General features: G+C 46.4%; 1 protein-coding gene across 1 annotated transcript in view; it reads right to left on the bottom strand.

Annotated features, from left to right (window-relative positions):
* The window catches only part of DNAH17 (dynein axonemal heavy chain 17), a 15539113-nt gene that overhangs the window by 3843866 nt on the left and 11678305 nt on the right, over positions 1-16942 (bottom strand). The window contains exon 61 of the mRNA XM_086931082.1: positions 10006-10223. Within this exon, the coding sequence (XP_086787208.1) occupies positions 10006-10223 (218 nt within the window). The remainder of the gene's footprint in view (positions 1-10005; positions 10224-16942) is intronic.

Raw genomic sequence — 16942 nt, 5'->3', positions numbered from 1 at the left:
TCCCATTGCAGGCCCCCCCCCCACCGCCGCATGGCATTTCCATTACACCGGAATTATAACCAAAGCATCGGAAATACCAACATAATCAGGATAGCAGTTGCCGCTCAGCTCCTCAAATCACACAGTAAAGATGTAAATCCCCCCGTGAAGCAACAATGGAGACCCGAGTGCCATCGACTCCCACAGACCCACCAGGCTCTAATCAAAAAATTACACAGTCTGTGCAGTGCAGGGTCGGGCAAGCAAAGTACCAGATGGAACACGCAAGCCAGTCCAGGAGAAGCCAGAGTTATTACGATGTCCCATGGTACGACACACTCGGCAGCCGTTCACCTTCACCCACGGAGCCAGGTGTCCCTTCGTCGGTCCACTTAAAACTACCAGGGAGTCTCTCAAATAAGCATACTCGCCTCTCAGCCACAATAGAGTCACCTCCACACCCGACAGCAGCGTCTTCACGGGGAACTGCAGTATGTGCCACACAAACAGGGTTTCCCAGAGCTGATACCGGTCTTGGGCTCCAAAGGCAACCGGGATCATCCCCGTAGCACGCTCGTCCAGATTGTGACCCTCCAGCACACAGGGGGTATCCGATCTCTTCCCCCCGGTCTTCAGTTTGCACTGCCACCGCCATGATCAGATAGGACCCATCGAGGCACCACTTCCAAAAGGAATTCACCACATGAGCGCAGCTCAGACGAGCATCAAAGCCCCGGCCCCCGCCAGAAAGAGGAGCGTAGTCCACCAAGACCTCCACATTAGTGCACAACACGGGTGCCATCCTCACTCACCACTGACGGGCACATACGAGCCCCCTCAACCCAAAAAGTGCCACAGCAACGTTGTGCATCAACCGGCTCCGGTCAACTGGAGCGTGGGATGTAGACAGTTATACACGGGTCCCACAAAGTACCGTTAGGGAAACAAAGAGCAACTTCCAGGTTCCCGTTGCCGTCGAGCTGTGTTCGGGGAGGGAGAGCGATCAGCATAGAGGGACGGCTCATTTCACGTTCACCAGGCTCTAATGATCACGCGCTGGAAATACACTTTCGGGGGGCGGGCTGACCTCCATGACGGTTGGCCGGCACCTTCCGGGTCTGCATGTCCGTTGTTGTTCAACTTGCGGCCTTGCAGCAGCATCACGTGGGGTCCCGGCTTCAGGTATTGTCCAGGCCGCAACGCGCGGGGGTCCGTATCTCCGTCCCCGGGGCTCGGAAATTCCTCAAAGTCAAACGCAGCATCACAGTACTCCTTCCAACGTACGGGAGCACCGTATCTGCGCGGGACAGTCGACTGGATCGGGTGGCGGGGGAAGAAGGTCGGCGGAGCCGGGAACCCGAGCGGCCATCTTGGTTGCCGGTCCGGCTCCGCCCCGCATTTTTTTATTCTTGCTTTCTGTATAAATTGTTGTATATGTTTTGTATGCCCTCAATAAGGTCGTTTTTATTCCATGGTCCCATTAAACAATTGTTTTTAATTAATTTTATGAATTGATTTGATGTTAATAAAATTGTAGTACCATATTTTTGAGAATGGCCTTTGGCTTTTAATGTTCTTTCTGAGACAAGCAACAACAGCTGGTCATCAAGTCGATAGTCCTTAGTCCTATCAAGATAAAAGCTCACGCCCTCTTAGGGTTCAAACGGTGAAGCCTCTCCTTCTCCTTGGAAGGGTGAGGGGAGTATAGAAGGTAGGAAGGGTAATGAACTGCTCCAGATGGAAGCGAGTTACCACCTTAGGCAGAAAAGCAGCCCTGGTCCTAAGAACCATTCGTTTAGCATTAATGGACAAGAATGGAGGCTTTGAACTAAGAGCTTGAAGCTCACTTACCCTCCGTGCCGAGGTAATTGCAACTAGGAAAACCGTCTTTAAAGACAACAACCTCAAGGGACAATTATGAAGAGGTTCGAAAGGGGAACCCATTAGAAATGTAAGCACCAGATTCAAGTCCCATTGAGGCACAATAAAAGGAGTAGGTGGGAATTTATTTGTAAGGCCCATCAGAAATCTTAAAACAATAGGAGATTTAAATAAGGACGGCTGATCCGGCAGGCAGAGAAAAGCCGACAAGGCCGATAGATAACCTTTCACTGTAGCCACAGCAAAACCTTGCTGCGCCAATGAAAGAGCAAATAGGAGTATATCTGACAAACGAGCCCTCAAAGGGTCAATAGAGTTCAGGTTGCCCCGTTCAATCTCTAGGCATGAAGGTGTAAGGTCTGGAGGTGGGGGTGTAGAACCTGCCCCTCCATCTGAGAGAGGAGATCTGCCCTGAAAGGGAGACGGAGCGACGGGCACGAGGAGAGGTGGAGAAGATCTGTGTACTTAAATAAACATAAGGAATCCAACACAGAGGGAGGGAAGGGGGAGGAGTGATCAACAAATGTTGAAGCACTCAGTGTTCTGTAAAATACCCCTCACACACCAAAAGGCCCCTTGTTGTCATGCTTCATCATCGGGGTCTTCGCACCCCTCTATCGGGATGCGGCGTGCTGCGACCTACGACTACGCGGGAGCACTTATAGAAATGACTATGTGTGGTGTGAGGTGTGTGGGGTATGTTGTTATAAGTGAGTGGTGGGATGTGGTGAAAGACTAAAAAGTACCTGGCACATGAGTATAAAAGAAAAAGTTTTATTCTGAACTCTGGCTGGTACTGTTAAAAGAAGTGCAGTGTGAGGTCGAATCTGTTATATTAAAGAACAGGACCTCGGCAGATTGTCGGTCACCCTCCAAAAATTTCCAAGCATGGTTGAATAACCAAAACGCCTTTTTGAATTTTACAAGTACAATTTCGGACCACACATTGGTGTTCTTGGATCTAAATATCTACGCAGACGAAGGAGTTTTGAAAACCACTACCCATTTCAAGCCGACATCCAGAAACTGCCTGTTAAGATACGACAGTTTTCACTCCAGGCACCTACGAGAGAATCTGCCGTATGGACAATTTCTACGCCTCAGGCGTAACTGCACAGATGTGTCCAAATTCAAACAGAAGGCCAATGACCTGAGAGAAAAATTGAAACAACGAGAATACCCCACTAGAATTATTGATAAAGCAATGAAGAGGGCTAAGAACAACAACAGAGAGGCATTATTGGAGGAGCGAATTAAAGAACCAAATGAGAACAAACGACCAATATGTGTGACGACATTTAATACCATGTCCAACGAGGTATCCAAAATTGTCAACGAACATTGGAGGATACTAACATGTGGCAAGCTGAACCTGGAAAAACCGTTGTTTGCTCACCGCAGGGGACGCAACCTCAGAGACATGCTGGTACACACCAGACCGAAACCGACGACAATTGCCTTACAACCATCTATAGGCATCCAAGGTCACTTCCCTTGCGGCAATTGCAGCAGTTGCCACTTGACAGAGAAAAGTACAAAACTTACCTTCCGCAATGGAACCACCTGGGAGCAAAGGAGATTTTCTAACTGTAACTCCAAAAACGTGGTCTACCTTATAAAATGCCCCTGCAATCTTGAGTATGTGGGTATGACCACAAGGGCCATGAAAACAAGAATGAATGAGGACAAGAGCAATGTGCGCTGTAAAAAAAGCACAACTAAAATGGCCACGCATTTCTTGACTGCACAACATTGCGTGAATGACCTTAAGTGGACAATTATAGAGCAACTACTTTCTGATGCCGGCCTTTTTCAAAAGGAACAAAGATGGGTGTTCAGACTTGGTACCCACCTAATAGGGCTTAATGACGATGTGCCCTGGAGCCAACTGACCAATTAAAAGGGTACCATTATAAACATAGGACAAACTGATGTAGTGTCCAGATGCCCATCACTAACTTTTGAATCTTTCATTGCTTGCACTCTATAACAATCCTCTGTTATTGCGTACTCCCTACATCTGTGGTTGGTTTAGTCAATATATATTTTTACCATGACCACCTCAGCAAAATACCCGCTGCTGTGCCCTCTCAGTAATAAGTATTCCAACCCCAGGTTTCTCTAATAAGACACAGATGGAACTAACACGCGTGCGCTACACATCAGCGTCCCGCTAGATGCGCCTGTGCTCAAAACGCATGCGCGAAGGACGGACAGATATCTATGCGTATGCGCAACAGATGATCACTCGCTTGTACAGACGCTGGTCCCGTGTAAGCCCGCGTTAGACATACGAGGGCTATGTATGGCTAAGGAGCGGATGCTCCATACATGGGCACATACTTAACGGCGGAATACCCCTATAAGGACATATAGACGCTTCCGCCCAATTGTCACAAAGGGTATAAATAGCATAGACCATACTACCGCCTCACACCAGCGGAGCAGCGTGAGGGGTAAGACGGTGATCATAGCGTCCTGTTAATGTGAGTATCATGCAGAACAACAACTGAAAAACGACCATCTGAACTCTCCCTCCTAAGTAAGTGAGAATGATTTATTAAAACCTGCATCTTTCCTCACAACAGATTGCAAATCAAGCAACACCCCTGACGTCCGATTTTTGCTCATGAAGCCAACAAGCAAGCTTCACAAGTATGACTACAACTAACAGTAACTCCTAGTACCTTTTGTGTTATATGTTGTTTGTGTTGTGAGTACTTTTTCTTCTAACAGGCTTATTACAAGCATATGGTGAGGTTCCAGGTGACTGCACCTGCTTGAACTACCCGCTACATGGGTAACCATCAGTTGTTCTTCTTTTTTTGTCTTTCTGCAGGTCATTGTACTTGTAGCAGACCGCTGTAGGCACACTTAGCCTATATATTTCACTTTTTTGTAAATACACATTTTTTATTAAAAAGACGTGAGTAAGGTGGGGAGGTCGTGCCCCGTCCTGAAGAAGGAGCTTGTCTCCGAAACATGTCGACAACGCACACCAGAGGTCCTGTTCTTTAATATAACAGATTCGACCTCACACAACAGTACCAGCCAGAGTTCAGAATAACATTTTTTCTTTTATACTCATGTGCCAGGTACTTTTTAGTCTTTCACCACATCCCACCACTCACTTAGAACAACATACCCCACACACCTCACACCACACATAATCATTTCTATAAGTGCTCCCGCGTAGTCGTAGGTCGCAGCACGCCGCATCCCGATAGAGGGGTGCGAAGACCCCGATGATGAAGCATGACACCAAGGGGCCTTTTGGTGTGTGAGGGGTATTTTACAGAACACTGAGTGCTTCAACATTTGTTGATCACTCCTCCCCCTTCCCTCCCTCTGTGTTGGATCCGTTATGTTTATTTAAGTATCCTTGTGGAGCAAGAATCCAACCCTTCGCTCTACCTCCCTCTTGTGTTTTTGACGAAGATCTGTGTACCACACCCTTCTTGGCCAATCCAGGGCGATCAATATTACTTGTGCCTGGTCTTGGCGAATCTTCCTCAGAACCCGAGGAATCAAGGGTATGGAAGGAAACGCGTAAAAGAGTTGTGAGTCCCAACTCAACTGAAACGCGTCCCCCAAAGCTCCCTGCATCGGATACTGGAGACTGCAGAATGACGGGCAGTGAGCATTCTCGCGAGTGGCGAATAGGTCCACCTGACAAGTCCCCCACGTCCGAAAGACGTGACGAACTACCTCTGGATGAAGCCTCCACTCGTGGTCGGCTGAGAACTGCCGACTGAGACTATCTGCACGTACGTTCAGAACTCCGGCCAGATGATTTGCCGTCAGACAAATCCGATGATCCTGGACCCAGGACCAGAGACGCAGAGCCTCTCTGCAGAGACACTGCGACCCTACTCCTCCCTGCTTGTTCACATACCACATCGTGGTGGTGTTGTCCGTCAGGACCTGAACCGACCGCCCGCGAAGGAAAGGGAGGAAGGCCTTGAGCGCCAGACGTATCGTCCGCAATTCCAGAAGGTTGATATGAAGCAACCTTTCCTCTGGAGACCAAAGACCCTTGATCTCCAGATCCCCCAGAGTGGATGCATCCGTTATCAATGTGGCCACCGTTGGAGGAAGTTCGAAAGGCTTTCCTTGAGACAGATTACCCTCCACAATCCACCATGTCAGATCCACTGCAGTTTCTCTGGAGATCCTGATCGACTCCCTGAGATCTCTGTTGTGTTGATACCACTGCCTGCGGAGGCACTACTGGAATGCCCTCATATGCCAGCGTGCATGGTTGACCAGAAGAATGCAAGAAGCAATCAGACCAAGCAGACGAAGGACCTTCAGGACTAGAACGACCGCTCAATTGTGAAATAAAGGAATTGTTTCCTGTATGTCACGAATCCTTTGAGGTGGAGGGAATGCCTGACATACAGTTGTATCCAGTACCGCACCTATGAACAGGTTGCGCTGGGAGGGCACCAGGTGAGACTTGGGTACATTTATTAAAAAACCCAACCTGTACAACAACTGAGTTGTGTCTTGCAAATGATGGAGCACTCTCTCTGGAGATTCTGCTTTGATCAGCCAATTGTCCAGATAAGGGAATACTGGAATCCCCGAGCTTCTGAGATGAGCAGCCACCACTGCCATCACCTTGGTGAAGACTCGAAGCGCAGTAGTAAGACCAAACAGAAGGACCGCAAACAGGTAGTGCTGCGAACCCACGGTAAAACGGAGATACTTTCTGTGCAACTTCAGAATAGGGATGTGGAAATACTCATCCTGCAAGTCGATCGACACCATCCAGTCTTCTTCCAACAGCGCTTGAAGAACCTGCGCAAGGGTGAGCATCTTGAACTTCTCCTGCTTCAGGTAAAGGTTCAAGATCCTGAGATCCAGGATTGGACGAAGTCTGCCATCCTTTTGGGGGATCAGAAAATACCAGGAGTAGCCCCCCTGACCCCTCTCCTGCTCTTGAACCACCTCTATTGCACCCTTTCTGAACAAAGCCAGGACTTCTTCCTGCAAGAGCAGCAGGTGGTCCTCCGCACAAAAACCTTGGCAAGGAGGGTAATTGGGGGGAAAATCCCAAAAGAGCATACCCATTCTCCACGAGATTGAGAACCCAAAGATCCAATGTTATCAATTCCCAATCTCGTAGAAAATTAGTAAGTCGGCCCCCCACTGGGCCCACATGATCCGGAATGGCAGATCTAGGGCTGCTTTGCTGTTGTGGCAGGGGGTTGAGAAGAGGTAGAGGAGGAGGAGGAGGCCTGACGACCCCTAGGACGAGCCCTTTGTCTGCCCCCATACGACTTGTACAGCGTACTTTGCTGCTGCTGCTGCTGTTATTGTGGCTGTCTGTAACTCCGAAAGGAAGACCTGCCAAAACCTCGGAACCGCTTCACCGTAGAACCTCTGGACTGAAGGCCCAAAGATCTTGCTGTCGCTCTGCTGTCCTTGAATCTTTCCAAAGCAGCATCAGCCTTCGTACCAAACAATCCAGACCCATCAAAGGGCAAATCTATCAAAGCTGCTTGGACATCCGCAGAGAATTCAGAGGATTTAAGCCATGCCACTCTCCTTGTGGCCACTGAAGAACCCATCACTCTAGCCACCGAGTCAGCAGTGTTCAGACCACTCTGAATGACCTGTCTTGCGGCAGCCTCTGTATCCGTGATTACCTCTTGAAAATCCTTCCTATCACCCTCAGGAAGTTTCGAAACCAACTGTTTAACTGAATCCATCAACGCATGGACATAGCGTCCCATAAGACAAGTAGCATTAGTCGATTTGAGCGCCATGCTAGCTGAGGAGAAGACTTTTTTAGCTACTTGGTCCTGATTTTTTGATTCCTTATCCCAAGGAACCTGAGGAAAAGCGCCCACAGATTTCTTCGAGCAGGCCGCTTGCACAACCAAGCTCTCCGGCAAGGGATGTGTAGATAAAAAGTCCGGGTCACCAGGCGCCACCCTGTATCTCCTTGCAACTGCCTTTGAAACAACCGGGGCTGTAAGAGGTCTTTTCCAAACCTCTGATATAGGCTCCTCCATAGCCTCATTAAATGGGAGCATAGGCTCGACCACAGAGGTAGGCAAATGTAAGACTTCAGTCATATATTAGCCATATACTCTGCAGTAGGAAGAGTTAAGTTTAACAAGTCCGCAGCCTTCCTTATAACTAACATGATAAGGTGTAACATCCTTAGAAGGGGCGTCAGAAACAGAGGCCAAATCCCAATCAGGGGACAGTTCAAGACCACTAGCCTCTTCCAGATCATCGAAAAGATCTTCTGAATCCTGCAGCTCACCCTCTTCCATTTCTGCCTCACGATACCTCCGCTCTTCCAGAAGCCTCTGGGCCTCACGTCTCGACCTCTCCTTCATGAATGAAGTAGACGGATCCGGAATCGACTCCGTCGGAGCCGGAACCGACGTCGATCCCGAGGCCCGTGGACCAGATCGCTGAACACGAGGTCGGTTCGGATTCGGCATCGACGTCGAGGGTGCTGGAGTCGAAGTCCTTGGCGTCGAAGGCTTCGGCGTCGAAGGCTTCGGTGGTGCCGAGAAAAGCCAAGGCGGCGTCGGAGCCAGCATAAATGGCATGAAAGGCGCAGGAGCGTAAGACTGGGCAATACCCAGATTAAATGCTAATGGACCCGTGGCACCAACCGGTGCACCAGAGGGGAACATAGCTCTTGAATACATACCATACATAGCATTCAGGAACTGAGTAGGGTCCTGACCTGGAGTAGGAAAAGGTGGGTATGAGCCAATAGGCTGCTCTTGAGGGATCCGAGTCTTCTCGACTTCAACTTCCACCTCAGGCTGGTACACCGGGGTCGACGAACCCGCAGGCAACATAGCCTCCACTTCAACTCCATCTTCTTCATCTCTCTCACCCTCATGGTCATATGAATGAGCAGGAGTCTGAGAAGGAATCGACAACGGCTTTGGTGACTGATCGGGCGAATTCACAGGCGACGCCTCACCGCTGGACACCTGAAACTCCGGAGCCGGAGCCTCCACGTACTTTCGAAGCCACTTCACCTGCAAGCCTGAGTCCTTCCCAGAGTGATGTCTAGACTCATGAGACCTCTTCTTGTGCTTCTTCCACGATGACTTCGAAGCAAGCACTAAAGACGACCTCGAGCGCGACCTCGAGAGAGACCTCGACCTCGAACGACGAGCCCATGACCTCAACCTCTTTTTATCTTTCCTGCTTTTCAATTTTTCAACAAGGAGTTTTGCCTCCCTCTCTCGAAGAGCCTTGGGATTCATTTTCTTACAGGATGAACAATCCTCGACATCGTGGTCTGAACTTAAACACCAAACGCAGCACTCATGTGGATCTGTAATGGACATCATCTTGCCACACTCCCCACAGGGCTTGAATCCGGTCTTCTTTGTAGACATCTAGACACAAAGAAGCAAACTGGACACCAAAATGAAACAAACAGTAACAAAGTTACCAATGGCTACAGAGGATCCCAAGAAACCGTTAGCGTCGATGACGCGAAAAAAAGGGGAACTGACGTCATCACGCTTGTGTGGGCCTATTATCTAGTCGATGACGTCAGCGGAGACGCGCGCGGTGTCGTGCCTCTGTGACGTCGCCCATGTCACAGAGAAGCTACAAAAAGAATTTCCGAATGTTGCTGACGCAAGGGGATATTCACAAGGTGAGGAATCCACTGGCAGATGTATCTATCAGAAAGCTAGCTGGATTAAAGCAGATCACAGCATTCCAAGTTTCCCATCTCACTATTTGTAGTGAGAAGGCCGTTTTCAGGAGGATGAAAATCATGTGACTCCACTTTCAGTAAGCTGGTGAAACTTTCAACTCAGTGAGTGACTGGTAGAGTGATCAGTGGAAAAGCATATGAAAAATAAATGGTACAGAAAAGAAAGGAACCTTTTTTTCACTTTTCTTTCTCACCTTTTTTTTTGCCAGAGGTGGTTACCGTGGATGCAGCCACTTTTGGGCGGCCATCGAACATAATAAATTAAAAATCTGTGTCAAAGCCAATAGGTTTCACAGCCAAAAACTGTAGATTTTGCCATTGCTTGTATAATGTTTAGTGATGTGGTAATTCAAGAGACATTAAGGCGGATTTGAAAGAATATAGTACTATATCTTTCAATCATTTAGGTGAGTTTCAATCCACTAACTTACTGATATGCCTTGAGACAGCTTTCAGGAATGTGCTCCTTGTCATACTTGATTAGGCCATCCAAGAATCCATCAACTTTACCCATCATGATTTTAGCGGCTTTCCAGCTTCTGTCCTTTGGAATCTTACCACCAGGTGCAGTGAGGACCATGACAGCAGCTGTAACTTTTACAACAGCTTCTGGGGGTGATCCAAAAGACTTTAGTTCTGTCAGATTGATCTATAAGAAAAAAAATACAGAGGTCCATTTTTCCATACTGTTAATTTTTCTGATGATCACAAAGAAGTTCCAGATATCTAAAGAAGGATGTTCTAGGTAAGAACAAGTAGGAACCAGCTAAAATATACATCTCAGAAAAAATATTTATAGATACAAAAGCTGTTATTTCATCTATTCATGTATGTCTTATAGTCTAAGGGCCTTTATGATCTTGGCAGTGTGGGAGCGGAGCTGCCACCGCCCTCCCACACTGCCAAAACCAAAATAAACCTCCCACCATACTACAATTTATTTTGTATCTGGTAGATAGTTCTTTGGCGTTCCCACAGCCAAACCTTTGAAATAGGCACAGCAATGGGAACACCAAAGCAAATTCCTAGATTACATGGACTGTTAAGTCCATGCTGTGCAGAAACTAGGCGTGCATGCAGGTGTGCCCCCCTGCATGCACCCCGTGACCTAGTGGCAACCTTTGCTTCCTCTCTGCCACAGTTTTCATAGTGGGCTCTCCACCATGAAAACCGTGGCGGAGAGGAAACTCATAATATGTTTGACAGGGCTACAGCAGATCCGCCAAGCATATTGCCACTTCAAGACCACTGCAAAACCGGCATGGACTGCGGATTCCTGCCAGCAGCAGTCTCAAGGGGGTCTGACCATCCTACTTGTAATAGAGCAGTCGGACCACCGGTGTGGTGGTAGCGGAACCGTCATTGTGTGTTTGGAGGTACATCGGACACCCAAACTCATTATAAGGCCCGAACTCTCTACAGTGTGCAGGACTATGGATATTAAATAGTCCCTTGAGTATTTTGAAGTACTTCTTTGCCAAATCTGTTATTTTGGTGTCAGAATCCTTACTGTTAACACTAACATATGATGGGCAGACCATGCTGCTGCCTTACAAATTTAAAAGTAGTTTATTTCATGTGTGTAGCAGTAGCAGCCATGGGTCTCGTACATCATCCCTCAGTCCTAGCTGAAATGACACATTCATTACTTCTGAAATGCGAGAGGATTGTGAATGCCAACACGTATTAAAGCCACCAGCTTCAGGTGAAAATAGGACAACCTTTGGGGAAATGTAATTTTTGTCTAAAGGTCTAAATACAAAATATGCTTACCTTCAACTTGTTTTATTCTGTGGAATCCACACTTTTCCAGCATTCAAAATGAGGTGCAATTTTTTTTTACGCTGTAGTAAGTGAAGGAAAACTAAAGGTTTTACTTAAATAAATAAAAACAGTCCAGTCAATTAACAAATGGTCAGCTACGATAGCAAGCCTTGAAAGGAAGTCTTCGCTGAAACACTGAGACGTACGTTGAATGATCGAAATTCGTCCTTAATGCACTAATTGCGATGTACTGCTTCTAAAAATTCAACAATTATGAATGACTTAGTAGGTTTTCCTGCACAGGCTACTCGTTTCTTCATTTAATCGGCAAAGTTTGCTGGAGATGGGCTTTCAACTTGAGTAACTACCATAACCAAATCCAGCCACCGCATAACAGAACTATCTGCTGGTGCAAGTGCGGCACAAGTCCTCCTAGTTGGTGGGGCTGTCTCCTGGCCTTCAATGGCAAATCATTTTAGTCTTTCATAGCTGGCATCCCTAACTTCCCCTAGAGTATGTGGTGTGAGTGCGCAGCAGCCTAAAATAAACTGGACTGGACCACAAGAAGGTCGTTGCCTAAGTTACACAATTCATGTATAGTGATAGGAGTCGCTCCTTCCCCCCTAGATATCGCTGCCCTGCTCATTCTTCCTCCTTCATGTTAATTGTACGCAGGCTGTTGAGTGTCTGTTTTGGACCAACAAGACCTCAGTGTAACGAGGAAGGAATGTTTAGGTTCACCTCATGGGAGTCAGATGAGGATGGGCAGGTCAATCAGTGGCAAAGAAATTACACCTTGATATACACAGTAGCTCAAGACTTGACCACTGCTATTCATTGCTTAATTTGAGCCTGCGGTTGCAGATGGGGCACAACGGAAATCCTTTTTTAGGGATGGAATGTATATTTTTTCATCCTACTTTGACCCAGAGCAAGAGAAAGTGAAATACATACAAGAGGGAAAGAATGAGGAACAGAAAGACATAAAAAGCAGTGACAATTGAAGAAAGCAGAAACCTGCAAGAGTCAGGGAAAGGGAGTGTCTGATGGTGGACTAAAGAGGAATGAGGAGGACTCAAGACTACACAGTCTCAGTATTTAGGCTTCAATAGCGCATGCCTCTGGTTTCTGAGCAAAGGTTTGGTCCTCGCACTTAGAGGCATATTTACAAGCCCCTATCGCCACAGGACCGTAATTTTTTCTGATGTTCCTGTGGCGATAAACCTTTCCCTTATTTACAAGGCAGCGATAAGCCATATAATGCTGTTCAACGCAGCTTGTAAATAAGGACCCCTTTCACACTACACTTATTTTCATACTGTGGCATAATAGGAGGCCATGCCAAAATTAAAACCAGGGAAAACCTTGTCTTAACATGGTGAAACATAGAGAAATGTTTAATTTCTCCTCGTTTTTGCTCTATGTGCGTTGCATTGTGCAGCACACACAGAAACAGTAAAATGCCATGAATGATTGTTTATGCGCAGGAAGGGACACCTGCATATAAGCAATCATTTCAAAAATGATAATTTGCAACTTCTATGTGAGCTGCACAAGGTACCCCTTCTTGCATGTAAACAATCATTCCCTCAACGCACGCATCCTTGCGCTACGGTGCAAGGGAGCCTGCATTACCGCTAGGCAGCTTAATTTAGCACCAGAGCTCGGGAAAATGCAGGGGTGCACCTTATCTTTGTTGAGGGTGCTCTATACAGGAGCTGCCTTCCACCTAAACTTGGGAACTACCCAGAGTTCTCTCCTTTTTTGCATAATTTATGCATCACTCTATGCCTGCAAGGGTATTGTTTTGACTTATACTGGGTGCTCCCTTGTGTCTGGACAAAGCTAAACCTCTGTGAAGCCCTGTAATGACAGCGAAACACGTGTCAGGGGTTGCTTTTATTCATTTCAGGTTGGCTTGGATGGTATTTAACCAATCCAAAGCTGTAATATTGTGCCTTGAGTGGTAAATGGCTTTTGTTATTTTACAGCTCGGCGTTGATAGCACTGTTCTAATCCTATGCTTAAAGACTTTGCTGTACTAATGGCAAAATACTTTCTCCATTTCTATCTCGGCCTGGATAGCACTGTTCGAATCCTTTGCTTAAAACCTTTGATAGAAAAGCAGACATTTGAGGTGAACAAATTTAAAGTGTCGCTGGTGTCGAGGGTGCTCTATAGAGGGGCTGCCTTGCCTTCCACCTAAACTTGGGAACTACCCAGAGTTCTCTCCTTTTTTGCATATATATATATATATATATATATATATATATATATATATATATATATATATATATTGCTGGAGCAAGAAATTCTTCACTAAAGAAGACGCTGCACACCACTTTGAATTACGCTGTTTTCTTTATTCTCCTGTAGGTTTTATATATATATAAATATATATGTATATACTAGCAGCCCGTCCCGACGTTGTCTGGGTATGAATTGCTGCCGGCCAGTAGTATATTGTTTTGTAGGATTGTAGGATTTCGTTTTGATAGCATTTCTTATCTGTGACAGGCCTGTGAAACGCTCCGATTCACAGTGCACTGCTGATGCACTTAAGAGTGCGCGTTCAGTAGTGTGTGGACTCGAGTTTCCCTACTTTATTTTTCCTTGCAATATTATATAGCGCGAACTTGACAACATGGCATGAGCACAATTTACATTACAGAAGAACACATTCATTTGTGGTAGGCACGGGGAGACAAAGCGATTTGCCTGGAATCACAGGATGTTGAGCTGATGCCGAGATTCGAACGTAGCTCCCCAGCTCTAAAGCTCGCAATTCTAGAACTTGTGGCGGGAGGTGTGTCTAAAAGTGTATGTCGGTGCTGGCCATCAATGAGAGAGACCTGTGCATTTTTCAAGTGGGTGGTGAAAAAATATGAGTATGTTGCTGGAGACGTGGGCTGCCGTGCCACCAATGTACTTACCGGGGGAGGGTAAACACCCATTATTCTGCAACTTTCTTTCCGCATACCATCACTCCGCATACTTTCATTACAAATGTACCATGACTCCGCAATGCCATTATAACGCATGGCATTACATTTTATATGCTTTTACCACGCATACATTTACAACGAAATTCGTTGTAAATGCATGAATGGTAAAAACTTTTTTTTTTAATGTTTGGATAAGGTAAGTATAGGTATAGGGGTATATGTTTTGGGGTACTGAGGTATATGTTTTGGGGTGTTTGGGTATTTTAAGGGTTCAGATATAGTTTTGGGTTATGGGGTACAGGGGTAATTTTAGGGTGTAGGGATAGGTATGGGTTTTGGGGTACAGGGTTATTTTTAGGGTTGAGGGCTAGGTTTGGGTTTTGGGGTATGGGGTATTTTTAGGGTTCAGGGGTAGGTTTGGGTTTTGGGGTATAGGGGTATTTTAAGGGTTCAGGGTAAGGTTTGGGTTTTGGCTACAGGGGTATTTTAGGGTTCAGGGGTAGGTTTGGGTTTTGGGGTACAGGGTAATTTTTAGGGTTCAGGGCCAGGTATGGGTTTTGGGGTACAGGGGTATTTTAAGGGTTCAGGGCTAGGTTTGAGTTTTGGGGTACAGGGGTATTTTAGGGTTCAGGGGTAGGTTTGGGTTTTGGGGTACAGGGGTATTTTTAGGGTTCAGGGCTAGGTTTGGGTTTTGGGGTACAGTTGTATTTTTAGGGTTCAGGGGTATGTTTGGGTTTTGAGGTACAGGGGTATTTATAGGGTTCAGGGCTAGGTTTGGGTTTTGTGGTACAGGGGTATTTTTAGGGTTTAGGGATAGGTTTGGATTTTGGGGTACAGGGGTATTTTTAGGGTTCAGGGCTAGGTTTGGGTTTTAGGGTACAGGGGTATTTTTAGGGTTCAAGGGTAGGTTTGGGTTTTGAGGTACAGTGGTATTTAAAGGGTTCAGGGCTAGGTTTGGGTTTTGGGGTACAGGGATATTTTTAGGGTTTAGGGATACGTTTGGGTTTTGGGGTACCCGGTATATTTATAGGGTTAAGATGGGTTAGTGCTTAAGGGTGTTGGGGTATTTTAAGGAGTAAGGGTGGGTTATGATTATGGGGTGCAGGGGTATTTAAAGGGAGCAGGGTGGGATTAGTTTTTAGGGTGTAAAGGGTAATAAAATAAAATAATTAATAAAAATAATGCAATTTAAAAGAATAAATGTTTTAATTAAATTTAAAAAATGTGTATATATATATATATATATATATATATATATATATATATATATATATATATATATATATATAAATATTTCCCAACCTATTATGATTGAGAAGCAGGCACTCGTCGTCGTGGGGTTTCCAAAAAGGTTGAAAAAGGCAGCAAGACTGCTGTAACGCGTCCCTCTGATGTTTATGTGTCTGATGTGACTAAGACAATAAATGGGAGAAACCCCACGACGACGAGTGCCTACTTCTCAATCATAATAGGTTGGGAAATATTTTCTTACAGTTTCAGCGCTAGTGGTAGCGCTTTGTTTTGTGCACTACCAGCGATCAGGGAGCACGCCATTATATCGCAGGAGTTTGTTTTGGATATATATATATAAATATATATATATACAAACATATATTTGATGTTTTAATAATGTATTTTTACAATGTATATGACTTTACCACACATGCATTTGCGTTATAATGGCATTCGTGATGGTCATATGCGTTGTAAAAGTTTTAGAAATGATGTCTTTGCGTAGTAATAGTCCTGCGTTATAAAAAGTGCGGCGTGATGGTATGTGGGATGTTGGTTTGCGGAATATCATCACATATTCCCGGGGGAGGGATAGTCCCTTTCTTGCTATTTCCGTGTAGGCGGGCCTTGTGTCCAGATGTGCGTGGCGCGAGGCCTGTGCGCAACAGAAGTGGAAAATCTCCAGTGTGCGCTTTAGGCGTCCCTTCGCCTGCCACTCCTGCAAATTCGCCTGCATCAAGACCCACACCAAATCCTCGACCTCCAAACACAGCTCCAACTCCAACCACCTGAAATGCATCCTGCTAAACACCCGCTCGATCCACAAACACGCCACAGAAGTCTGGGACCTACTCGACACTGCGTCACCGGACATCGCCTTCCTTACAGAAACCTGGATGCACACATCTTCAGCCCCCAACATCGCCACAGCCATCCCGGACGCTTACAAGATCATCCGAAAAGACCACACCAACCAAACAGGAGGCGGCATCGCCATCGTCCATAAGAACACCATCAGAATCACGACCTGCTCCGACGATAACCTTGCAACCGCCGAACACCTCCACTTCCAGATCCACACCGACCCCAGGACCACACTTAGAGGCACCCTCATCTACAGACCACCAGGAACCCGTAAACAGTTCAGCGAAGACATCACTGACTTCATCAGCCCACATGCCCTCCCCTCCGAGAACTACATTCTAATGGGAGACTTCAACTTCCACCTAGAAAAGAAAAACGACAGCAACACCACCACCCTCCTGGACAACCTGGCCAATCTCGGACTCAAACAACTTGTCGACAGCCCCACCCACTTAGCCGGACACACGCTCGACCCTATCTTCACCTCCAGCAAACACATCTCTTTCTTTCAATCATACCACAGCTCTCCACTGGACGGACCACAGCTGCGTTCACTTCAGCT

This window comes from Lissotriton vulgaris, chromosome 7 (genome assembly GCF_964263255.1).
Source record: "Lissotriton vulgaris chromosome 7, aLisVul1.2, whole genome shotgun sequence".
Taxonomy (NCBI): Eukaryota; Metazoa; Chordata; class Amphibia; order Caudata; family Salamandridae; genus Lissotriton; species Lissotriton vulgaris.
The sequence above is the reverse complement of the archived record's forward strand: the minus strand, read 5'-3'. Positions and strand labels throughout refer to the sequence as shown.